Raw genomic sequence first — 24826 nt, forward strand, 5'->3', positions numbered from 1 at the left:
CAGAGATCCCCCCTCCCCGAGGAGCCGTCCCGTGGCTGCGCTGCGCTCCTGGTGGAGAAGTTTCCCTGGTGAGCCCCCGGGCTGGAATTGCGGCTCTCTGCAGGGATGAGGGCTGGGCTGGGCTGGGCTGGGCTGGGCAGGTGCCATCCCAGGGGACAGTGACAAATCCTGGCATTCCAGGCGCTCTCAGGAGGAGCCAAGGCACACCGCGATCCGCGCTGTGAACTCCTCACGGCCCCCTGAGGGTTTCACTGGAATTCTCTGCTCTTGGGTTGTTTTTCCTGACAGGATTTACGAGAACACTTTTTCCACTCGGGTTTCCAGCCATGTGGTAATGAAGGGTCTCGTCCAGGCTTCGTGCTGGGCTTGCCAGAACTCGAGCAGGCTGCAGTGCAGAGCTGGGGGCTGCTGTTGTCACCTGCATCCAGTGTCCCAATCCCACTGGAATCGGCAATGGGAGGGATTCAAAATCTCAAAGCCTCAGCCAAAATGAAGAGGAGCTGCCACTGCCTGGAATGTGGCTCAGGCCAGAGCTGGGTGATGGGGCTGGGGCAGTGGCAGGGAAGTTTTGCCATCCCAGAGCTTCAGCTGCAGCCTGGCCTGGCCAGGAACACTGGGAATGGCAGCCCAGGACTGGGAATGGCAGCCCAGGACTGGGAATGGTAGCCCAGGACTGGGAATGGCAACCCAGGACTGGGAATCCAGCCCAGGACTGGGAATGGCAGCCCAGGACTGGGAATCCAGCCCAGGACTGGCAATGCTCCAGCAGCAAGCAGCTCTGAACTGGAGCTCCCACCTGGGACAAGGATGTCAGACCTGGAGCTGTCCCGGCCCTTTAAGGGCACTTCCAACCCAAACCACTCTGGGATTCTGGAAACCAACTGGGAATTCTTTTGTTGCTGCTACACAAAGAGAAACTGAGTGACAGACACAGCTTTGCTTTTCCACTAATGCCCCTTTTATTCATTTCTGTAACTTCTTCTTTTGTAAAGAAATTCTGTAGCCAAAACCAAAGGGTCTCTTCAGAAAAACCCCAAACAATCCACAAAAAAATTAACCACCAGCAAAGTAAAACCACAACACAACAACCTCAAAGGATCATTAAATTATTTCCCAGTGTCTCCAGCCACACTTCCTGCCTCCATGATTTATGTCCCTAGAAACAAGACCCATATTTACAATAAATCATGATAGAAAGAGTTCTGAGTATGGGAGCTGCTGCTACCTCATAAAAAGGCAGCAAAGCACTGGATTTAAATTTATATGATCTAATTAAATTTAAACTAGTTAAATTTAAGAAGTCACATCTCTATCACATGTCTAAAGAATGGGTTTACAAAGTGTCCCAATCTGTTGTTTTCTTCACTGCCTCCACTCTATTCCCTTGGCACTTTGGCCATTTGTCACCATTGCACAACAAAGACTTTGAAAGGGCAGAGAGAATCTTCAACTACAAGAAGCCAACATGGGAACCATTCCCTGCTTGGAATGAGGCACCTTCAGGTGTGTGTTCCATTCCCAGTGCTGGGAGGATGATGTGGAGAATGGGAGAAGGCAGAGTCCCACAAGGCCCAGCAGCTCCCTGGGAAGGTTTCCCTGGCAGGTGTTTCCTTGGATGTCTCTGTATTCCAGAATTTTCTCCCAAACCAAGTGTTTCACCGTGGGGGAGCTCCTGCTCAGGCTTCAGCTGAGGAACAATTCCCAAAGTGCCAGTCAGGCTTCAGTTCTTGTCCTTGCATGCTGCAGTTTGGGCCCAGGAAATGATTCCCAGCATTCCAAGAAATGATTTACATTCACTTGTGCTTCATCATGAAAAAGGGAATTCAAGGAGCACTGTGCAAGTGCCTGCAGAATGTAAAGCCATCCAATAATTGATAGAAACCCATTTCCTGAGACTTGGGAATTTAGGGGACATTGGAGAAGTTAAATTTTGAAATTCCTAACTGAGGGTGCTTAACAGGGTGGATTTTCAGACGGATAAGGAAAAGTTCTTGGGGCCAGACTCTTCCATATGGGAATCTGTTGGATCCTCTCTTCCCACTGATCCATTGCCTGTGCCTGCAGCAGAGGAGGAGCCAGGGTGGCATCTTCCCTGTCTCCTCTCCTTCCTGCCATGTCTGGAATTCCAGAGGCTCTGGTGTGGAAGTGATGTGGCCTCGATCCAGGAAAAGGGAATTCCTCCTGAGCCCCGTGCCTGGGGGACACACAGGAGCACTGAGGGGTTTGGGATCCCAGCTGGGAATTGAGGACAGAGCTCCCCAGGGCAGCTCTGTGCATTCTGCCAGGCCTTGCAGAAGGTTTGGGCAGGGAATTCCACCCTGGAGCAGCAGCAGCAATCTGGCTTTTCATCCCAAATTCAGTTTCTAAGGGGAATCCAGGAGTGTGGACAACACCTGACATTGCAGGGAAGGCCCTCATCCTTGCACAGGCAAAACCCAAAGAGAATCCATGCCCTTGGAATGGCTTTGGCACTTGGCAGCTCCCAGGCCTGGCACAGCATCCCCCACAGGGCACAGCTCAGGAATTTCCTCCTCATGGCCCCTCCAAATCCGGGCAGCTCCAGCTGGGGAAAGCTCCATAAAACCAACCCAGAGAAGAGCCCTAGAGCTGAAAAATGGAGTTTGGAATTCAGGAATCACTTCCCAAGCCCCAGCCCTGTGTGCAGAGAGAACTGGGAGCACATTTGTTTATTTAAACCCCAGAGAGGAAATCATAAAAATGTTCATTTGAAAAATGTAAACTCATCACTATTTCCTTGAACCACACACGTGTCACCTTCCAAAGTCCCCTGAGAGAGGAGAAAGGACAGTCAGACACAGCCTCTGGAGCCAGGAGATGTTGTGGAATGTGGAACATGGGGAATGCTGTCACCAAGGGAAGCAGCTACAGCTAAATGGGGTTTTTGGCAATGAACACTAACTCAGGGAAGGATCATTCCTTTAGGATTGCTCTGGCACTCCCAGCTCCAGAGGAATTCAGTTTTCTTCATCCGAGGAGAGACCTTCAATCTCATCCCTGTCTCCTCCAATCGCCATCCAGAAGGCTTTGGCCACCTACAATGGCAGAAAAGATGGGAAAGGGAGAAAATTCCCATCAAGTGACTGAAGATTTGACACTTCCCATCCAAAGAATAGAAACTGAGCAGCAGCTGAATCTGGCAGCCAGGTCTGTAAGGGCAACACATCCTCTCTGAGGCTAAGGAATTTCAGGAACACAGAGGCAATGATTCAGGTCATGGGAGGCACCTGTGATACAAAACCTGTGCTGTTTAAGGCAGCATTACATTTTCCAGAGATCCAGACTTTTCCATTGACTTGTGGAAGCTGGCAAACACCCCTAGTGACTGCAGGGCTTTCAGCTCAGAATTCAGAAAGGGCAAAGTCTTTTTTTTTTATGGCACTGGGGTGGAATGAGATGATCTTTAGGGTCCTTCCAACCCAAACCATTCCAAGATTTTATGCTTTTATGATATTTCAAACTTTCAGGTTATTCAATTTTTGGGAGATACCTGGCAAGTCTTCCCTAGGACTGTGTGGTTTGTTCTCACTACTCTTAATCCAGGAACTCTCCAGGAGCAGGAACTGTGGCTTGGAAAGAAAAAAAACCCCTCATTTTATTGATTTCCACCCCAATTCCCAACACTCACCTTCTCTGCGTGCAGCTTCCTCTGCTCGTGAGGCAGCGTGGCAGCTTTGTCTGTGGGGAACGAGAGCATTTGGGATGAGAAGCTCAGGAGTGAGCAGGGACAGAAACACCTCCTGTGCCTGGATTTGGGGATTCCAGAAACACCTCCTGTGCCTGGATTTGGGAATTCCAGAAACACTTCCTGCACCTGGGTTTGGGGACTCCCAGGCACCTCCTGCACCTGATTTGGGGATTCCCAGAGCAACATCTGCTGCTTTCAAGAGCGTTATCAAGATGAAGGGCAAATGTATCAAAAGAGCAGCTACTTCTGAAGGACTTGAGGCAGGAGAACAGGAATTTCACAGTTCCCCTCTGAGCCCCTGGAGGAGGTGCCAGAGCTCAGGTCCAGCTCTCCTGGTGGGTTACCTTTCATTTCTTTCAGCTTTGAGAAGAGCCTTTCGAAGTTCTCCAGGTCCCCATCCCTCGTGGTCAGGCTGGCCAGCTCCTGGATGTCCATTTCCAGCATGGGATCTGAAATACAGCTTGGCTGAAGAGAAAGGATTCTGGCTCTCAGCAGAAAACCAATATTTTAACAGCTGCAAATCCCATTTGCAAATTCCAGTGTCAGAGAAGAGAAAGAAATATTTAATTTACTGATTGCTCAGACAGACAAATCATGGCATTGTTACAGTGGTGATTAATTTTATGGAAGAAATCCTTCCCTGGGAGGGTGGGCAGGCCCTGGCACAGGGTGCCCAGAGAAGCTGGGGCTGTCCCTGGACCCCTGGAAGTGTCCAAGGCCAGGTTGGATGGGGCTGGGAGCAGCCTGGGACAGTGGAAGGTGTCCCTGCCCATGGAAGGGGTGGGACTGGATGAGCTTTAAGGTCCCTTCCAACCCAAAATATTCCAGATTCCATGATTGTATGATACATCACGTGTGAGCTCATCCAGTATTTAAGATTTCTTGCTGATCCCAGAATGAAACAGCCACAGAGTGAACCAAAGAGTGCTGAGAGCACAGCAAACCTTCAGCTCTCACACACAGCTGCTCAGGAAGTCCCAACTCCTGCAATGCTGCCATGATTTGAGGATTCTCTTGGCTCTGCAGTGCCTTTGTGCCCCACTTTTCCCCGAGCAGGAGCCAGGGGCTCTGTCCCTGCCAGGTGTGGAGCTCACCTGCAGCACTGTCAGGCTCCAGGCTGTTTGTGCCAGCTCCATCCTCTCCTCCATCTGACTGGGATTCTTCCCTGTCTCCTGGGGATGGGTTGGACTGTCAGGAAACAAAGATATTTCAGTAGCCAGTAATGCATGAAAAAACATCAGCAGCAAATCAGGTGCTTCCTGCTTTTCCTTCCAAACCTTGCACTTTATCTCAGAACCTGTGCCATGAAAAGCCACTTCTGCAACACTGGAAACTGGTGCTGCATGAAGGGATTCCAGGATGGATTTGTTGGGTTTTTTCAATTAACACCATGAAATGACAGGTTTTGTTTTGCCCAAAAAGGGATAATTTGGATATAATCAAACCCATCTTGAGTGAAGCTTTTAGTGCTCTTTCCTTTGGCTCTGTGGCACAGTGGGGAGGTCCCAGCCACCCCCCCATGGATGCAGGGAGGGCCTGAGCAGAGCAGGAACCAGGAATTTCTGGAATTATTGTTTACTTCTGTCTCCAGGGTCTCTTCACAGCCACGGCTCCTGTTTGCTCCTGCCAAGGTGCTGAGGAGACCAAAGCCCTGGGTCCTGTCTGCAAACAAAGCAAAAAGTGCAAAATTACTGCAAGTACTGGCACTGGCCAGGTGAGAGAGGGAGAATTTCACAGCACCATGGAAAACTGTGCCAGTGAACTTGAAAATAGATTTTAAACAGAAATTTCACATCATCTCTAAGCTTTAAACTGTGTTTGCAATGTTTGCTGCTAAATGTGCCCTCAGGGAAGAGATGTGTGAGCCACAGGAGATGTGGCATCTTTTCAAAGCTTGTTGGAAGCCTCTGCTCTGTTAGGATCTGAGCTGGGAAATTCCAAACGAGGCAGCTGGAAAATGCAGCAGCAGAATTTGCTGCTCCTGGTGCCCAGGTTTCACCTCCATGGGAAGCAGCACTGAGCAAGACAATAATGGCAAAGAAAATTGTTAAATATCTAATTCAGAATTCCTGGGTGGATTCATCCATCAAATCCAGGGTTTCTTCTCACTGCAAGGTGCCCTGGGCTCTCCTCACTACTGGCCTGGGGTGTAGCTCAATGCTGGTTTAAAACTCAAACTAAAAAGTGATTTCAAACCTAAACAGTCAGCTAAGATAATAAATGTGGTGCAGTATTTTTAATTTAAACTGGCTGTATTTTAAAACCTGTTTTATATAAAAGTATGTGCATAATGGGTGACATGATGAGGTGTTTTTTACTGTCAGGTTTTTCTAAGTCAGCTTACTACTCAATACAAACTGGCCTTGCATTGAGTAGTAAATATTTGCAGTTACACAAGACACTCAGGAGATTTTTCTGCAAACCTTTGTATTTTAGTCAACTAAAACTGAAATAATGTGAACTTATTGTACCAGAAATAGCCAGGAAACAATGACTTCTGCCAGAAGAAAGATTTAATATTACTTTTTAAAAGAAGTATGTTCTAAATTATTACTCTCATGACTAAGCTCTAGACTCAACTGTTGAGGTGATGTCATTTGGATGCTCTGTCCAAATTTCCTTGCCATTTCTCATTTTGAGGGGTTGGATGTGTAACTGAGCTCACATCAACACATCTCCATGAGAATTCCTGAGCCCCCATTCCCTGTTCCTGAAGCTGATCTCTTCTGCCCCATCCCTGGCAGGTATTTGGGGCCCCTTGCTCTGCTTTATCCCCTTTTTCTGCTTCAACAGATCCCTGGCCAAAGGGGTGGGAAGAAGTCAAGCAGTGGAGCTGAAGGAATTCCCTGGAAAACGTTCAGCTGCCCGTGGAGCCCATCGGGTCAATGAACAGGAAATGCAGGATAAAAGTTTGGGGTTTGCATCCCAAAGCAAAGCAGCTTCCCCAGGTTTCATGGGGCTGAGCAGAGAGCTGGCTTTGGGGAAGCTGTGAAGATGGACATGGAGCCAATTTCTGAGTCATCCCAAGCAAGGCTGGACACTGCAGTGCAGAATGTCCTGGAGAGAGAACATTCCCACACTGGCAGAGGAGGGGATGCAGTGATCTCATCATGGACCTCCTTCCTAGCTGGGATTAGAGTTTGTCCTGTGCAGAAAAATGGCAGTGGCTCCATATTCCCTCCTCCCAACACTACAGAACCTCGGTCAGAATTATTACAAATGTCATTCCTTTCTGGAAAACCTGGAATGTGCAGCAGCAATTTGTCCCTGGATCCGTGGTTAGGGAGGAGGCAGACACAGCACTTGGTTGCAGGCACACCCTTGAAAAACCCTTCCTATAAACTCCTTTTATTGGATGTAAAAGTTATTTCAACTTCTGGGTGCAATTCAGGAAGTGGGTGATGCCTTACACAGTGTTCTGAAGGCAGCAAAGCCAAAAATTAGCTCATCCCACTTCTTGGAGGAGCCAGTGGCTACGATGGAGCCCAGAGCAGCTGTGGCTGTCCCTGCACCCCTGGAAGTGTCCCAGGCCAGGTTGGACACTGGGGCTGGGAACAGCCTGGGACAGTGGGAGGTGTCTCTGCAGGAGTGCAATGGGATGGGATGTGGGGTCCCTTCCCACCCAAACCATTCCAGATTCTATGAGCCCGTGCTCTGTGTAGTTTCACAGGAATCACTCATGATTCTCTGAACATGGATTCAGCATTTCCAGACTCCTGTTTCATAGCCAAGTGTTTTCCACTGCCTTTACCTGTTATTCCTCCTGTCTCCAGCTGACACATACTGATCCTTACATATAAAATTGGAATTAACACATCAAAATTCACAATTTGTTCAAATGGCCCCCCTAAATCAGGTTAATTGGCTGTGATCAGAGCCAGGCTCATTCCTGGCCCCACCTGAGGTAAGGAGCTTCACCTGGGATCACTCAAGCTGGGATTTAAGCAGGAAAGAAGCCCAGCAGCTTCTTCCACAGGGTTGGAAATTATTTCTCTTTTTGCCACAGAGGCTCTTCCAGGAACAGAAGAGGTAACAGCAGTTTAATACCTCTGTGGGGAGGGAAATGTGTTACCTGGAGAACTCCTCATGTTCTCCTGCACAAGAAAACTTCCAGAGACTGAAGGGAGCTCCAAGGCCTGGAGACACCAACTTTACAGCAGCTCCAGAAAGGATTTGTTCCTGGGAGACTCCCAGGTAAGACTGTTTGGCTTTGAGTAGAGATAATGCTGCTCTATTTACTCACAAGCACGTGGGGTTGCTTACTTGGTGTCAACTTGTTTCTAATTCAACTGTGTTCCATTTAATAATTGTTTTGATGGATTTCTGTGAGAACAATGTATTTAATGGTGAGAGAAAAAAATCTGAATATTTTAATTAATAGGTGTGTGAAAAAACCTGCAGCTTGAGAAAAAATGTGTTGGAGCTTAATGTGATAAAATAATATGGGTCTGATGTTTGTGCTTGAAAAAAAAAGTTATTCCTGCTCTGTCTGTTAATTTAAATTGTCATGAAAACAGGGTTTTGAATTAAGGCTACACCTTGCAGTGCTAGAAGTATTTGCTATTCCACATTTACTGCTGGAACTCTGTGATAACTTTCCCTGCATGGTTCTCCAGCAGGCAGGAACTGCAGGTCATTCAGTGGAAAAGCTAAAGGTGGATTTACATGGCAGCCAGTTTGTAGGATCTGGAGGAAGCTGAAAACAAAAGAAGTGTTACAGGTTGTAAAAAGTTTTATTTTAAGCAAAATGAGCTCAATGATTTCCTTTTGAAGGCACAGTCAGGCTGTAACACCTTCCAAATATAGCTCACTTCCTGAGGGGTTTGTGGTGGTGCAGCAGTGCTGTGTGGGGCTGTGGAGAGAGAAAATCTGGATTTTTCAAGGAGTCTGACCTTTACAGAACACACCAGTGATGTGCAGGAATTTCCCCCTGTGAAGAACTGAGCATGTGACTAAATTCTGCTGTTCTCTAAGGTGGCATCTGCCAAATACAGGAAATATGTTGTTAAAAATCCATTTTTAGCACAAGTGAGATAAGCTGACACCATCTGCCAAGGTCACCTGGTTCTCTGCAATGGTTACACTGAATCAGAGCCCACCTTCACCTCAATTCTGATGGGGAATGAGAAATCATCAAAAAGCTGCATTAAAAAAATGGAGTTGAATAATTCTCATCCTGGTTTTACTGAGTCCCAGCAAGCAGACATAGAAATGAACAGCAGCCTCTCAGTGCTTTAAATCATTCCACAGTTGTTGTAGGAAGGGAGAAGCCACAGCAGGGAGCAGAGAGGTGTTGCAAGGTTGGTGGTGGGATGAGGCTTTATGAATAAAAAATTTCAGGCCAAGCACTCCTTAAAAGTTTCATCTTCCTACATTTTCTGCAGCAGTTTGTGTGATTAGAAAGGTAATTAAGGGTTTTCAAGTTGAAGGATCTACACTTGTAACCAAAGAATTTCTTTTTCTGATGAGTCTAAAATGATTTTTCCAAAATTCTAATTCTACCTGATAATCAGCTTTCTCAGAAAATCATTTGGTTGCCCATTTTTTGCACTGTTGTCAAAAAATTCTGTGGTTTCTGTACTCAAGTGGGGTTTTCTGCAGCAAAAACAGTCCTTAAATGTTCCTTTGCCAAATCTCATCTCTGCACTTACTATTCTCATCCCTAGCCCAAAAATTAAAACAAAACAAAAAAAACCCTACAACAAATGTGGAATTGAACTTTTACTTGTAAGCTGAATCATGTATCAAGCTGATAATTACAACCTATTTCCTATTAGAGTTTGGTGGAACAAATTTGGGAGAATTAATGGAATATTTAACTCAAATTATCGAGTGCAAGTTAAAGTAGAGAGGGAACAGGAAGAAGTTTTACACAGAAATCCTTTCCTGTGATGGTGGTGAGGCCCTGGCACAGAGAAGTTGTGGCTGGAAGTGTCCAAGGCCAGGTTGGATGAGGATAAGCTGAGTTTTAAGGTCCCTCCCAACCCAAAGCAGCCCAGGATTCTGTGTGAAATCTCACCCACTGCCTGTGAGTGCATCAGGACACCAAGGCAGGATGAAAGCAATGCCTGAGCCCTCCTGTTCCCTGGGAAAGGTCCCAGGGTGCTCCAGCTGTGTCTGTGCTGATCCAGCTGCTCAATTTTAATTTCTGATAACCCCCAGGGCCACCTACCACCCTTCATGACCACGTTGGACCAGACGTTGGCATTGAGGGCCTGCACAATGCGCTTCACTCCCGTGGATTCAGGGAAATCATCTGCACAAAAACACAGAGAGTAACTGTGAAAACTCCCAAAAAGTAATTGTAAAAGCCCCCTAAGAGTAACTGTGAAAAGTCCTAAAGAGTAACTGTGAAATCTCTCAAGAGTAACTGTGAAAAGTCCTAAAGAGTAATTGTAACAACTCCTATCCTAAAGAGTAACTCTAAAAACTCCCAAAGAGTAATTGTAACAACTCCTATCCTAAAAGTAACTGTGAAATATCCTAAAAGTAACTGTAAAAACCAACTGCTCACAGTAACTCTGAACACCATGGCATGCCCCCAGAGGTGAAGGCCTGGCCTATCTTCTCACAATCATTAGAAATTCTGCTCCTGGTACAAAGCACAGATTTTTCACCTTTGATTCATGGAGGCAATGAAAATGAAAATTAATGCCTTGCTTCTTGGGCTGAGCTTTCAGGGATAATGAACTGTATTTTGCAGGTATCTAAATTGTTTTTGTTAAATAGTAGGAGGCATGCATTAAGTAACATCTGAGTAAATTTTATAGTAACAGACAAGGAACTTGAATCTTTTACCTCAAAATCTCTTACAATGCTGTATAGCATAGAAATTTATTAGAAAATTTATATTAGAATTACTTTTCTTTCTGGTACAAAGTAAAGAACTCGAGACAACCATTTTAAAAGGATGTATAAATGGAAATATTGAATGCTGTCCCCATAATATCTATCTCTGAAAATTCCAGTAATCCTGGCAATTATAGGAATTTGAAAGCCCAGGGAAAGCATTATTCAGATTTTAATTTATTTACTGAATAGATCTGACACTGCTTTAGACCAAGTCAGTTTTCCCATTTCCTCAGTTTAGTCAACTTCCCATGTTTGTGCAGGTTGACAAAAGGAAAAAAAAACCCAAACAATCCTTTGGATACAAAAACGTGATTGTTCAGAAATCAAACTCCAGTGACTCAGGGACACGTGCAGTAATTAAAACTGTCTTTAGAATTGAATTGAAATCAGATTTTTTTTGCCCTTTGTGATTCTGCTGTTTGGTTTGATATCAGAGTCGTTATCAAGAGTCTCAGTTTAGAGCTCCTGTCCTGACTGGGCAAACAACTGATAATGAATCAAAACAAAAGTTGCAGCTTATTTTGAGAAGAGCTGCCTGAAATGTCAGAATTTCGAGCAGAGATTGGCCCAGTGTGTTTACAGCATCTGTTGTGCTTTTTGTAACTCACCCAGAATGTTTGTGGGGTAAATAAGTTACTCACTGGAACACAGTTCCTCCTCTGCATGAGTCACAGTGAATCAACTTACCAGATTAAACAGTAAGGAAAGAACATGTATCCCAATATTCCAAAAATTAACATCCTGGGTTGTTATTATTCCTGTTAGTTAAATGGTAAAGAGCTTGTTTTTTTACAACAATTATTTAATAGAAAAATAACTTGAGTTAAGGTTACTATTTTTAAAGCACTTAGTATTTGTTTGGTCTAAGGCGTGTTCACTTCTGAATTTCCCAGTTTCTGGGAATCAAATCTGTGAATCTCCCTTCTTGAATAAAAAAAAAAAAAAATGGAAACATTTTAAAGGCATGGTGGGGAGAGAGGGAGACTTCTCAGCTACTCAAGATCCAATTTTAGTAGGCCTTCCAAGGGGGAAAGGGGGTGGGATGTGTTCTAGGTGAGTATTTTATAATGAATTATTTTTGGTGACTGCAATGTGCTTGGAGAATCTAAACCAAAGCAAATGTTAGTGACTAATTCCTCTCCAGCCTGCAAATGCACTCAGTTTTCTCATTTGATTCCAGAGAGGTAAGGTGTAAATGCTCTCTCTCAAGTGAGGAGATAAGGCTGATGCTGATAAGGCTCTCAGGAAATGCACAGTCACTTTTCAAGAGTGGAACATCACACTTCTGACTCTTCTTTCTGGGTTTTTTTATTTTTTTTTTCAAGTTATAAATGTTGGGCAGCCAGTGATTCTGAAACTGGTTTATTTCCTGTGTAACAGCTTGTGTTGCTCTGAAATGTTTTTAACAACCTGCCATTTTCAGCCTATCGTGTCACTGTTTGTACCAAGATAGTATGAAGTAGTTTTTAAAGTCTTTTTAAAACCAGAATTTTTCTGCCTTCGTGCAGAAAAATGTTTCTTCAGATCGATTTTTTCCAAGTGGAATATAAACTTCTGATGTATCAATACAGTCCAAGGGCAGTGCCAGAAAAAGGAGCAGATATTATTTTTACGTAGGTGCTGCATAAACAGCAGCTGGATTTGGGAGGGGACAAATGGAATTTCTCAGAGGAAATAACCTCCTCCTCATCCTGACCTTTTATAGCTGACACTAAGCCCCACCAACTGGGAGCATTCCATGCTGTAATCATGTGGCACATCAACAATTGCAAGGGGCATGACTTTATTTAGAAGATATTTTGGGGCACAGTTTCATTCTGGAAATGGCAAGAGAAGCAGCACACCTACCATCTTCATCAGGCAGCTCCTCAGGGCTGAGCTCTACCAGCTCAAAGCCATGCTTGATGCACCATTCTTGAGCTTTCTGTCTGTTTACACCTAAATTGGGAGATAAAAATGGGTATTAAAGGTGCAGATTTGAGGTATCAGAAGGTTTATCAGGATATTTAGCTGTGGTTTATTCCCTCAAAGTTGTTTGCTTGCTCTGGAGTGTATGGGAAAGTGTATAGCAGCTGGTATGGATCCTCCATTCACTTGGATTCCACAAATAAACTCCTCCTTGGAATTGAGGGATAGAATCAAATGGTTTTGCTGAGGGTACAGTGGGAATGAAGCCTTCTGTTAACTCTGGGTTGGACACTGAATTAAGCTGCAGGGACACATCTGCACCTCCCAGCTTGCTGCTGTCCAGGACCACAGCAAAGGTGTGTGTCAAAAAAATGGAATTCAGCAAGCAAGTCCTCCCCATTTTTCAGCAGGATCATGCCCATGCAGCAGCAGGAATGCAGTGGCAGGACACAGAGGTGACTGAGCAATCTGCTGAAATTCTGATTCAGTTTTAACCACATCCCACTGAAGGATTGAGCTCCTGCTCCCCAGAGTCACCTGGCTGGGCTCTATCAGCTGCCCAGACTGAGGAGCAATTGTTGATGGAATTGGAAAGTCAATTCTGATGTGAGGATGGGAGCTCTTTGTGTCCCCTACCATTCTCAGACACTCTGTCACAAACCAGGATCATCACTTCTGGCAGCCACTCTTCTGTCAGGGGAAGCCATTCAGAGACACCCTCCAGTCCAGTTTTCTACAGGGGAAAAGAAAAGTATTCTTTGGAATAAATCCTACAGGACTTTAGTTTTTAATAGTATTAGAATTGAATTCTATGAAGAAATAGGTGGTTTTTTTTGTCTCAGCCTTTCTGGTTTCTGTTAAACCACTTTTTACTGCTGCTGGTTTAGTAGAAACTATTTTGGGTAAAATGCACTGAATTTAATATTTAGCTCCCTAAATTCTGTCTGTCCTAAAGGAGCCTTTAAGAAGCAGCATCAGGTAGGAATAAAGCTGGAGATGATGAGCTGGATTTACCATGGTGGCATAATGACTCCTGAAAACCCCTCTTGCAGCAGGAGGAGAGCAGCAAGAAGGAAACTGCTGCTATGTTAGTAGGGAAATGTAATATTTAGTATTTAATATTGAGCTTCTGCCAATGAATAGAACAGCCTGAAGGGGATGGATGGAGAATCTGATTTCTGGTTCTGTGATAAGGCAGCTACATGAGACAGAAAGCAGGAGAAGGAAGCAGAGGAGCCTTACTGTTGTGCTGTCAAAGTACACCACAAATGCCTGCACAGCCTCAGCAATCTCTCCAGTCACGTGGAATGTGTTTGGGACCACACAGAGGTGGATATCTGCAGAATAATATTTGTTATCTATCGTCCAGGGGTAGAAATTCACTCTTCCATTTGTTATTGCACCCACAGTAAGGTCATCTTTTCCTGTGATACCTGCAGGAGACAAAATGGATGAGGAGGAGGGTAAAACCAGTATCAAGAAAATAATTTGTCTACAAAAGCATAGTGCCAATGCAGATCCATCTTTACTATAATAAACCAGTATATAACTGAGATCTTTAAAAATTCAACTCAATTTGTTACTCTGTCCCAGATTTTATTGCTTAGCTTTCAAAAGAGTTTATTTCCTAGTTTTCAATAAAAAATATGGCCCAGAAGATGCAGAAAGCCTTTTGTTTTCCTGGAAATGCCTTTTTAAATACTAAGCTTGAACTTAGTACCTGTAAACAGGATGGATGGAGAGAAAACCTAAACTTCATTCCAACCCTTGCATGCTCATTGAGATGTAAAGATCTGTTTAACTGTGACCAAAACCTGAAGGTAACTAATGAGAAAATAAAACCCAGCTCCTACAATTCAGTTGTAATTCCCATTAAATTCCATGTAGGAGCTCAACCATTAAAATCCAGTGCTCTGCCCTTCAAGGCAGGAACCTCACCAGGAACACTCCTGGAGCTGAATTGGAGCTGGAAGCAGAGCATCCCATTATTCCCTGGGGGAAAGGCCAGGATATCTTGTTTAGGCTGGATGAAATCGTGGCCACTTTGGAACACAGGTCAATTATTTATAAAATGGACTGAGTCATCCAGAATTGCCTTGGGCAGCACAAGAGTTAAAGAATAAAGTACATGGCTTTTCAAGGATTTGTATTTTAAGGTACTGAGAGTGAGTTCCTGGAGCTGCTGGAACAGGCTGTTCCCCAAATAGTCTGGAGATGAATTTGAATTTATCTGTATCTTATTAGTAAAAAGACAGGAAAACCTCCCTGCCAAGGCTGCAGTGATTTTTACAACTGAACTGCAAAGCTGAGAAATAGATCTGGTGAATGAGCACAGGGCACAGGCAGCTGTAAACCAGGATTATTTGCAGCCCTGAGGAGGAGATGGAATCTGAGGGAGAAATGTGACCTTGGAAACAGAAACCTGTAGCCATTTCCTATTTGAGAGGATGAAACAGGAGTCTCCTCTCTGGGTTTCTTAAAATAAGAAATGCCACATCTAAGTGATTTTTCCAGGTTCAAGTTTTATTTTATTTTGGATAGCAATTATTTTTCAGAGTTAATTGGTTTTTAATCAGATGATATTCCATGCTAAAATTACCCAGCTCACTTTGGAGCTGGGGGACAAAGATCCTGAGTCACCACCAAACCAACCTGGATTCTGAGCTTTGTCTTCTCAGAGGTTTTGTTTTGATTATGGAATAAATTTGCCTTTATCAGTGTTCTGACAGTTTAAAATAAGTAACTAAATTAAAATCAGTCTGAGCTAACAGAATTACAGGTCCATGCCACAAAGAAGCTACAAATAAAAGGGTCCTCAGAAATTACTGAAACCCAGAAAATGTGCAGTTGCTTTCTAAGGGATATTTTTTCAGAAGAGTTCATGGACAAATTTAGGTCTCAATTCTCTGCTAGAATGAGGCCATGTCCTATTTCCTATTACCTGCCACTGGTTCCTGGATTTTAAGGGGTTTTCTTTCATCCCATTGTGCTGTTAATTACCCATCCTTCAAGCCGAGATTTTGCCGATTTTCTGTGAAATTTCTCCCCCAGTAAAAATGGATGTTGCACACTGAACTCAAAGGGTTTCAGGAACTTGGTGAAAGGATTCAGACTTGTCGGTGTCTCAGGCTGTGGGGTTGTAAGAAATCACTGCACAACATTCCTGATCACTCCCGGCAGGAAACCGAGCAGTTTGTCAGGAGTTCCCTCCCAAAAAATTCACTTGGAACAATTCGATTTTGGTCTTTAGAGCAAACAAGCAGAGACTACAAAAGAAATATACACTGCAACTCAAACTGAGTTCTCATTTGATGCAGGAATTGGTTTGAAGGGTTGTATTTATCACACCAGCATTCCAGAAATTTCTTTCCTAGACAGCGTGGATTTTAATGAAAGCAGGAAATTCAGCTAGAATAATCTGGTATTATTGATCAGAATCAACTCCTAGGAAATTAAGATGGCAAAAGGAGGTGGCTTGTCCAGCTGAGCCCCTAGGAGTGAGTTCTGAGTGAGTTTTTAATATGGAACTGCTCAGCCATTGAAGGTGGCAGTGGTTTGCCATGAGGAAAAGGTTTCATTACTTCCAGGCATTCTGTCACTGGTTTCTTCACTCATAAGAATTTTTATCATTTTTATAAATTTTAATAAGCAGACAATAGTTATGACCAATATTTTTGGAAATTTTCAGCTGTTTACAAAAATGTTCGCTCGTTTTACTGACTTAAATATCAACTTCTAATTTTGTATTTTATCATACAGACAAGATAAATTAAGTAACGATTTTGAACACAAGAGAGGACATGCCAATATTATAAAATCTCACATCCCTTCCCCATTTTTAATGCTGAATCTTACTAAATCTTCTGAAAGTGCAAATACTTTTGAAAAAGGGGAGTTGAAGACCAGAAAAAACTTTTCAGAAGAGTTCAATAATCAGAGAGGCAGGTGTAGCTCTTTTGCAGTAATTTCCCTGCACTTCTAGCACATTGTGTGTCTAATAAAAATTTTTTTAATTATTACAACTTCTTTTTGAAGTTTTTTTTCCCCCAAAGAGATTAAGGTATTGACCACTCTTAGCAGTGTTTTTCAGACTGAATGAATGTTTTAAGAACATAATGCCCTAAATTCACCCAAATCCTCAGAGTTGTCAGGTACACTGAGTAGTTGCCACATTCTGGGCCTTGAGAGCCACCTGGTGGAATAAACCATTAAAAATACTCCTGAAATTACACCGAGGAGTAAAGAGAACCCAAATACACTGAGGTGGAGGAGGGGAGTGGTAAAAATCCCAAAAGAAAAGGAAGAACAATCACATCAGGCAGTAAGAAAACTGCACCAGTCTCACTTGCTGTTTTGTGATAAATATATCACAATAATAACAGGCAGATCTATGTTGAGCACTTTAAATAGCTTTGTTTTACCACAGTGTGCCATGAATTAAAGCATTCAGAGCACCCTGCAGAAACCTGGACAAATATAAAGATTTATCTAGCAAATGTAGCATCAGCTGCTTCTCACCCTCAAGCCGTTTTCCATTTAACAGGAGGAAAACCCAGGAAAAAGTCTTGAAATTGGCCTGGGAAGTTCTGACATCCCACCAAACCCTTCCCACTGCTGCCCCAGCCCTGCCAGGGTGTCCTCGAGTGCTTTACAATCTGCTGCATCTGATTTCATTTCACTTCTTACACAAAGCAGGGACTTAAAATGCTTGTGGTATTTATTTTAACAAATTATTTTATTTCTTTCAGGGGGATTTTAAGGTAACCCAGTCAGAGGACACACAGACAGGACTCCAGTTTTGGTACTGGGAGCAGTGGAAGCTGAGACATTTCAAAGTGAGTACTAGTTTAAAAAAATCTGAGTTTAAATTTTAAGATTTTCTCAGATTAAACAGCTTTTAGCTCACCTACCTTTTCTACCTGTTTCATTCCACTAGGCAATATAATCAAAGGGGAAACCTAGAGGAACCTTGAATAATTCCTTCCCATTTGCTTATACCTTCCTCAAAAATATACTGATAACAGTAATATTTTTAGGTGTGGAATTTTTAAATAATTCAGTGTCATGCAGCTGCTTTTACAGGAGCCTTTGCAGATCTTGTACTGTTATTTTTGGTTCAAAATGCCCTTTAATGAGGGAGGGAGGCTCCCTTTAATGAGGGAGCCAATTCCCCACCAAGCACAGGGCTTGGTGAGGGGTCCTAAGTAAGAATTGCTCAGAAAGAGATTAAAAACAAATCCAGAAAAGAGATGAGGGAGTTAAGTTCGACATCTCAGTGTGCACAGAAAACTGTTCATGAATTTCCTAAAAGCCTGAGCTGTCCTAACATGGGGGAAGCCACCAAGATCTGAACAGCTTCTTCCTGGAATCCTCAGATTTTAAAACTACCCAGAATCACACCGTGTTTTCCTCTGCTATCAGATCTTATTCTTGTGTTCTCCTTTTGAGCTATAAAAATGGCAACTGGTTCCCAGGAAAACCACTTCCTACTCAATGAATTTTGTGTAGTCGGTATGAAGTGTAATCTGCAATTCTACCAGCTACAGAATAGACAGAATTTTTAGAATTTTTCCCTTGTAGTCCTTCCGCATTGAGAAACGGGTGAATTATTTCTCTAAAGCACTAAAGGAGGCTCCTGACATCCTCTGCAAGGGATCGGGGGCAGCGTGGCTGCCCTGAGGGGAGAACTGCGACCTTGACGGGAAAAATGAGAAACCTGAGGGGAAAACTGAGACCGAGAGGGGAAAATTGAGACCGTGAGGGGATTGCAGCGACCCTGAGAGGGAAAATTGGGATCGTGAGGGGACGGCGGCGACCCTGAGAGGGAAAATTGGGATCGTGAGGGGACGGCGGCGACCCTGAGAGGGAAAATTGGGATCGTGAGGGGACGGCGGCGACCCTGAGAGGGAAAATTGGGATCGTGAGGGGACGGCGGCGACCCTGAGAGGGAAAATTGGGATCGTGAGGGGACGGCGGCGACCCTGAGAGGGAAAATTGGGATCGTGAGGGGGAAACTGGGATCGTGAGGGGACGGCGGCGACCCTGAGAGGGAAAATTGGGATCGTGAGGGGGAAACTGGGATCGTGAGGGGACGGCAGCGACCCTGAGGGGAGAACTGAGATAATGACGGGATGGCAGCGACCCTGAGGGGAAAACTGAGATAATGAGGGGATGGCAGCGACCCTGAATGGAAAGCTGAGATCGTGAGGGGATGGCACCGACCCTGAGGGAAGAACTGGGATTCTGAGGGGAAAACAGCCCCCCTGAGGGCCGGGGCTGAAGGGAACAGCTGCCAGCCCGAGTCCCGCGGGGACGAGCAGGCCACGGCCCCTGGTTCCGCCCGCCTGGGCGCCGCGGCGGCCCCGACTCACGTTTGACGAGCTCCTCGGGCGCGAAGCCCGCGGCACAGCTGGTGAGCAGCGCCAGCGGCCGCGCTGCCGCCGCCATGGCGCCCGCGCCGCGCCCCTTCCGCCGCGCCGCTACCACCGCCCGGGGAGGGGAGGGGGGGCAGCCGGGGGAGGAGCCGGGAGGGACCGGGAGGAGCGCGGGCTCGGCCCCCTCTGGATTGTCTGTCCCCCCCCTCCGCGGCGGGGCGGATGGTGCGGCCCGGCCGGCGCGTCCCGTTGCCGGGTGCGGCGGTGCCGCCATGGCCGGAGCGGGCGGGTGGGTTCGGACAGCGCCGGTAGCGGCACCTCCTTCCCCGAACCGGCCCTTCCTGCCCCGGCAGAGCAGGCGGGGCACCCCGGGTTATCCCTCAGCACCTCGGGTTATCCCTCAGTACCCCGGGTGATCTCTTGGCTGAGGCGCGGTGCTGCTGAGGGGCCGGGGGGTGCGCGGGGGTTCGGCCCTGTCTGAGGGGCTGGTGCGTGTGGGAGCAGGGCCGGGGCTGTGAATATTGCGAGTTTTGACACCTTGGAGATGTTTAATTAACGCAAATCCACGGTTTTGACATGGGCTGGTGTGTCCTCACAGGTTGCCTGGTGTTTGTGTCTCTTATGAAGGCTCTTGAGATCCCTGCCCTGTGAAACCACCTGTGCCGTGCGTGTGAGATTTGTGAGGAAACATCGTTCCTTAAGCGGAGAATCTCAGTCCTGAAGTTTATTGTCACTGCTTCGTGAGGTTTGTTTTAAAATGGAGCTTTTCCAGCTTTTCTACCATCAATGACTTCAAATCTTTGGCTTTATATTCTTATTTATAGTAGTATAGCAGTATGGGAAGTGGCATTGATTTTTTTCCCCTGTATTTAGGAATAATTTAATTCGAATTAAATCCTACCTAACCCCATGGAGTTTGGTTACAGGTATGTTTTTTGTCCTAACTTGATTTTTAGATTCAAGAAGACCTTCAGAAGCTTAAAATGGAAAGAAACAACTTGAAAGGAAATGCAGAAGCCGTGGATATTTGTGACCTCAGAAAAGCAACTGGAAGGACTGAACTTGGGCTGCGAGTAAGTAAAATAGAGCAGATCCAGAAAATAATTCAGTTTTTAAAGTCTCTGTTAATAATTCACTCGGACCACTCATTTGTTATCTTACAAGATCCATTTCCAATCAGCAACTGATGAGAATTCACAGACATTACAGTTCAGAATGATAGTTCCCTTTTTTGGGGCATCAGAATTAATTGATCTTGTGCCTGTCACCCAAAATTAGATTTTTTAATTCAAAAGAGGAACAAAGTTTATCAACTTTTCAGTCGAGCAAAGACCTGGATTGCTTAATGAACTGAGTTAAATAAAATTAATATCTTTGTAATGTAATTTTTTCTCCTCTAACAGAAACACGCTGAAAATTATTTAAATGTTACAAATGGCCAAGACTTAACTTTTTCTTCAGCTGGTAATAAAGAAGTGAATTCCAAAGAGGCCCCGAAGTGGTAAGTGAATGTTTTATTGCAGCAAGACACAAAAACTGAGGTGACATAATCATCTCACACAAAGCACATGGGAGTATTGACCTAGAAAAAGTTACTTCAGTCATTTCCTAGTTTGATTTTAAGTTAAAAAAAAAAAAAAAATACAAACGTAAATGCAATTCTAAGTGGCTCCAGCAGTGCTCTGCTAACTCCTGTGATTTTACTTTTGCTAAATGCAAGTTTAAATAAAAACACAGTCATTTGCATTGAACTGGATGGAAGCAGAGTGACTTTAACAGGTAAAAATCCAAGCAAATTTTAGAAACCTCACTGCCTGTTTCTCTCCCAAGCAGGAATTTTCCTTTTGGTGCCTGTGAGAAGCAGCTGGTTCTGCCACCACTCGAGCCTGTGACTGTGCAGAGGTGCAGCAGCTCAGCCCCACGGGTGTGCCAGGGCTCTCAGGTGTGAAATCACACCTTGATTCTTCTGCAGGGGCCACGTTCAAGGGAGTGTCTGGTGGCTTGTGCATCCCATAATGCTCTGACTGCCCATGGATTCAGGCTTGGAGAACAGCCCAGGACTGAAAGTGTTAAAAAATCCTCAGCAGAAGGGAGCAGCTGGGACAGGAACCTTTCCCCAAGCCCAGGATAATTTTTAAATTGAGAAAGATTCCAGCATCATCCATGCAGGTGTGGAATTGGCACTTCCCACTCATCCAAAGCCACTTTCCTCAGGTGCTTTTTTATCAAGAAATTAATTATTTTTATTAATAAATTAACATTTTTTGTTATCTTACGTGGCACTTTTCCCCCCCTGCATTGATCATTTCCCTGAGTGAGGAGTTTGCATTGGGAATCATCTCCTGTTTTAATTGAAAGGTGCTCAATTCTCCCCAGTTTTATTTATTTTTTTTAATAGCACCAGCAGTTTCCTCCCTGCATAACGGTGTGTTATAGTAATAAAATAAATACCACAAAAGCACTGATGAGGTGAAAATTGAACTTTCTGTCTCTGTGCAGCCATGTGGGTAAAGGAGTAATTGGCTTGGATAATAACTTGTGTTCTTACAACCCCAAATCTAAATGAGCATCTCATTGATACATCTCCTTGTAATTACCATCAAAAGAAGAGAGAATATACAGTGCAGATAAATAAATGACAGCATTTTAGTGCTTTCACAAAATAACACAGTTGTTCAATACTTCAAGTACACATCTAGTGATTTTTGAGCTTTTTATGGCATATTTTATTTGGAAAAACTGGAATTTTCCTGGATTTTTTTTTTTTTACATTTATACAATAGAATACTCACCAAAAGATTTTCAACGTCAGAAATTTATGCTGTAATAAAAACATAGAGCATCCCTCTGGGTTTTATAGGTATTTCTTATAACAAGAAGAAACTTGTGAAGTCTTTTTCTGTCCCTTGGGATTTAATCATGGTTATTTTTATTAGCAGAATAGTCAAACTCATTCTATGCAGATCACAGAGTGCATTAAGAACTATGTTTGAATTCTGATTACTATCAGGGTTTTTTAATTCCTCATTTACTAATAATCAAGTGCTGTGCCTGCATTGAGAATGGAATTAATTGAACAAAGTCTGAAAAAAATGTCAATTTGGATAAATACTCAAATCCTTACCAAGTTTTCCATCTGAACAAAGGCACTTGGTTGTTTGCCCAGTTCTGTGTGGAGTTAAATAATATTAATTTTTATCATCATTTTGCAAATTTACGACATCTTTACTACTTTCTGCCTCTAAACACTTAAGCCCCAGTGCAGTTATTTTAAGATTATCCCTGTTGTGTATTTCAGCAGCAGGTGGAAATGGATTTTAAAATTATGCTTGACTCAGAAAACATGGATAATAAAGCTGGTTTAAAACACCCCAATGAGGAGACCAGGCTACCACTTATAACAAAGAAAAAATCTGCTCCTGTAAGTAACTTTTATTATTTTATGGATTTATTATATGCATTGTTTTGCACTATTACAGTTAATATTTATCAGCCCTAAATAAAATATTTACATGGAAGTAATTTCCTCATGATTTCCTGCTTTTTGACATGAGTGTTTAAAGATCAAAACATTTTGAGTGGTAAAAGAAAAGAAAACCTGGGGAAAAGAAATCTGAAATGTAACAGGTTCATGTCCCAAGATTCCAATCCAGGAAAAATATGAATATACATGGGATGTGCATGGTCAGTAATGTCAGGAAAATCAGGCAGAGGAGATAAACTGGAGCTTGGGGACTCCTGGATGTGACCCAAAGATGCAGGAAGAATTAAAAGCTCATTCTTCTTTCTGCTCTGGGAATGTTCAAATTAAACAAGATGAAGTTTTGATTTTTTCCAAATTTCCCTCCTGCAAATTTCGGTTCTGCTGCCAATTCTGCAATTGTTCTGCAGCAGTTGAATGTAAAGATGATATTTTTAGCAAAGAATGCTTTCAGAAAAAAAAAAAAAAAAAAAAAAAAAAAGAAGAGTAGGCACAGCCATGGCTCCAAAAAATCAATTATGTTCACAAATTTAGCACAGCACTGTGGTCCAATGTTCTCACATGGGGATGCTCTTCTACAATTTAATTTATGTGACAGAAGCATCCTGCAGCAAGCCCAGTGCTTTAGGAGACATTCTGGGGTGTTTGGTTTTAAACAACACCAAGAGAAATCTGTGAATGGCACAGTTGTGAGCTGCCACTTATAAAAAATGATTTTTTTGGAAAAGCTGTTGCCCAGACTAAGAGGTGATTTGTCTAACCCTGTGATAATAGAGTTAATTAGAAAAAAGCATCATGGCTAATAGGTTTTTAGAACCACTCTAAAACACTCACAGAGAGGAATATTATCCGACTGCAGAGAGCCATGTGTTTTACCACTCTCCCTGAAACGTGCACTGAGCACAGAAAACTTAAATTACAAGCATTTAATGGGAATTACTCAGGCTTCCAGATCCATATTTACAGTTGCTGAGCAGCTTAAAAACCAAGCAGGTATTTCCTTTCTAATTTATTCTCTTCTAAGTTTCCCAATCTTAAGGCACAATGTGTGGTTTGGGGATGTTCTGCCTTTGCTGCCTGTAAAATATTTGCAGTTAATATTTATAAAATCCACTGCTGAGCCGTGTTTGTTGTTCAAGGTGCTGTCTTCCAGCACTTAAAGGAGGGGAATTTTATATGATGACACAATATGATATTATCAGCGGTAAAGCCAATGAATCTGCGCGCGGTTTCAGGTGTGAAATGAGATTAATTTGGATCAAATTAAGATTAAATTTGACGCGGGGGCTCAGCGGCCGGGCGGCCGGCAGGGGGCGCTGTCCGTACGCTCTCACGTCCCTCAGGTGTCCGCGGGGTCAACGAGCGGCTCCCCCACCCCCCAAAAAAAAAAAAAAACCTTAAAAATCAACCCCCACCCAATTAAATTTAAAATTAATTGCGCCATTCAGGCCTATTCCACGAGATTTCAACGAGGGCTGAGCGGGTTTGGAAACGCGGTGAGGTTAAAAAGTCGGCGTTGGAGGTGACCCCAGGGGTCAAGCACAAATCTACCCGGGCTTTTTATTGTCCTGCCATTCCAGGAGTTGGAAAAAGTCTTCGTCAGGATTTCATTGTTTCGCCAAAAATGATGTCTTTTCTTGTTCTTTTGGTATTATGAAGTTGCTGATGCTGGATTTTATCATAGAAACTAAGAATAATTAACTGTTGCCCTTTTGGACCTTTTTGGGTTTAATAATAATGCTTCATCCTCTTCTAAGTTCTGTAGTTATTTGAAAATGAAGGCTGTTAATTCTGTTTGAAACACACACAGGGCATCACTTTCTTTTGCAGCCTATATCTGAATAAGAGATGAAAAACGATGAGTGGATAATTATTAAATATGTATACTTCCCATGGAGTATCCAGCCAAAGGAACAGTAATCTGAACTGCAGCAAAAATAATTCTGATGCACTGCTGCAATGGAGGAAAGATTCACAGCTCTGCCTTCTCTTTTCATAGGACTGCTGTTCTGTTATAGAATTATACTGGCACTTCTGGGTCCTTGTTTTCTTATAAATGTATATTATACTGTAAACTTAGGAACCTTTTCATTTATTCATGAGGTAGAATTTAATATGGTGATGATTTCTAGCCTTTATGAGTTGCATCTTATCTAGTGGGGCTCTAATGGTGATGGCAGCGATTCTGGGGCTTTTTTTAAGCTCACTTGTTTGAGCACAACCATTCTAATAATATCTTCAATTATTCTTTCTTTATTCAGCATTTGCATGCTGCTAATCATTAACGCTTATCCTTGAAAGTGTATTTATTTTCAAAATTATAAAGCAAAGCAGGGAAATTCTTTTAATTTCAAGTGACTGGAAGAAGTTGTAGAAGAAAACCAGGTCTTTTGGTGCCCCAAACCTGGCTGTGTTTTTTATACCCAGGCATGTGGCTCTAATTACAGGCAAAGCAGGGTTTGGCAGGATGAGACTTCAACAAATTGATGTCACACTACAGTAAAT

At 43.6% G+C, this 24826-nt stretch overlaps 2 protein-coding genes across 19 annotated transcripts in view; one reads left to right on the forward strand and one right to left on the reverse strand.

Moving 5' to 3' along the window:
• Positions 1–935: 935 nt before the first annotated feature.
• Positions 936–18949, reverse strand: AAGAB (alpha and gamma adaptin binding protein). Its single transcript, XM_014874598.2, has 10 exons — positions 18838–18949; positions 13709–13899; positions 13103–13199; positions 12407–12496; positions 9879–9962; positions 5286–5368; positions 4801–4894; positions 4051–4155; positions 3647–3696; positions 936–3053 (listed from the first exon to the last, which is right to left on the reverse strand). Exons 1-10 carry the CDS (start codon positions 18911–18913, stop codon positions 2976–2978), a joined length of 948 nt encoding a protein of 315 aa, XP_014730084.1. The 5' UTR covers positions 18914–18949; the 3' UTR covers positions 936–2975.
• A 115-nt stretch (positions 18950–19064) lies between these two features.
• IQCH (IQ motif containing H) overlaps positions 19065–24826 on the forward strand; it is a 53923-nt gene continuing 48161 nt past the window's right edge. For 2 of the 18 annotated variants that reach the window (XM_088172709.1, XM_088172713.1), the window contains exons 1-5: positions 19306–19585; positions 19797–19913; positions 20244–20341; positions 20671–20782; positions 22142–22261. In XM_088172709.1, coding sequence (XP_088028835.1) covers positions 19824–19913; positions 20244–20341; positions 20671–20782; positions 22142–22261 — 420 coding nt within the window. In that variant the 5' untranslated portion in view covers positions 19306–19585; positions 19797–19823. The other 16 variants (XM_088172721.1, XM_088172724.1, XM_088172718.1 and 13 more) reach the window with 14 other exon arrangements.

This window comes from Sturnus vulgaris, chromosome 13 (assembly GCF_052056855.1).
Source record: "Sturnus vulgaris isolate bStuVul1 chromosome 13, bStuVul1.hap1, whole genome shotgun sequence".
Taxonomy (NCBI): Eukaryota; Metazoa; Chordata; class Aves; order Passeriformes; family Sturnidae; genus Sturnus; species Sturnus vulgaris.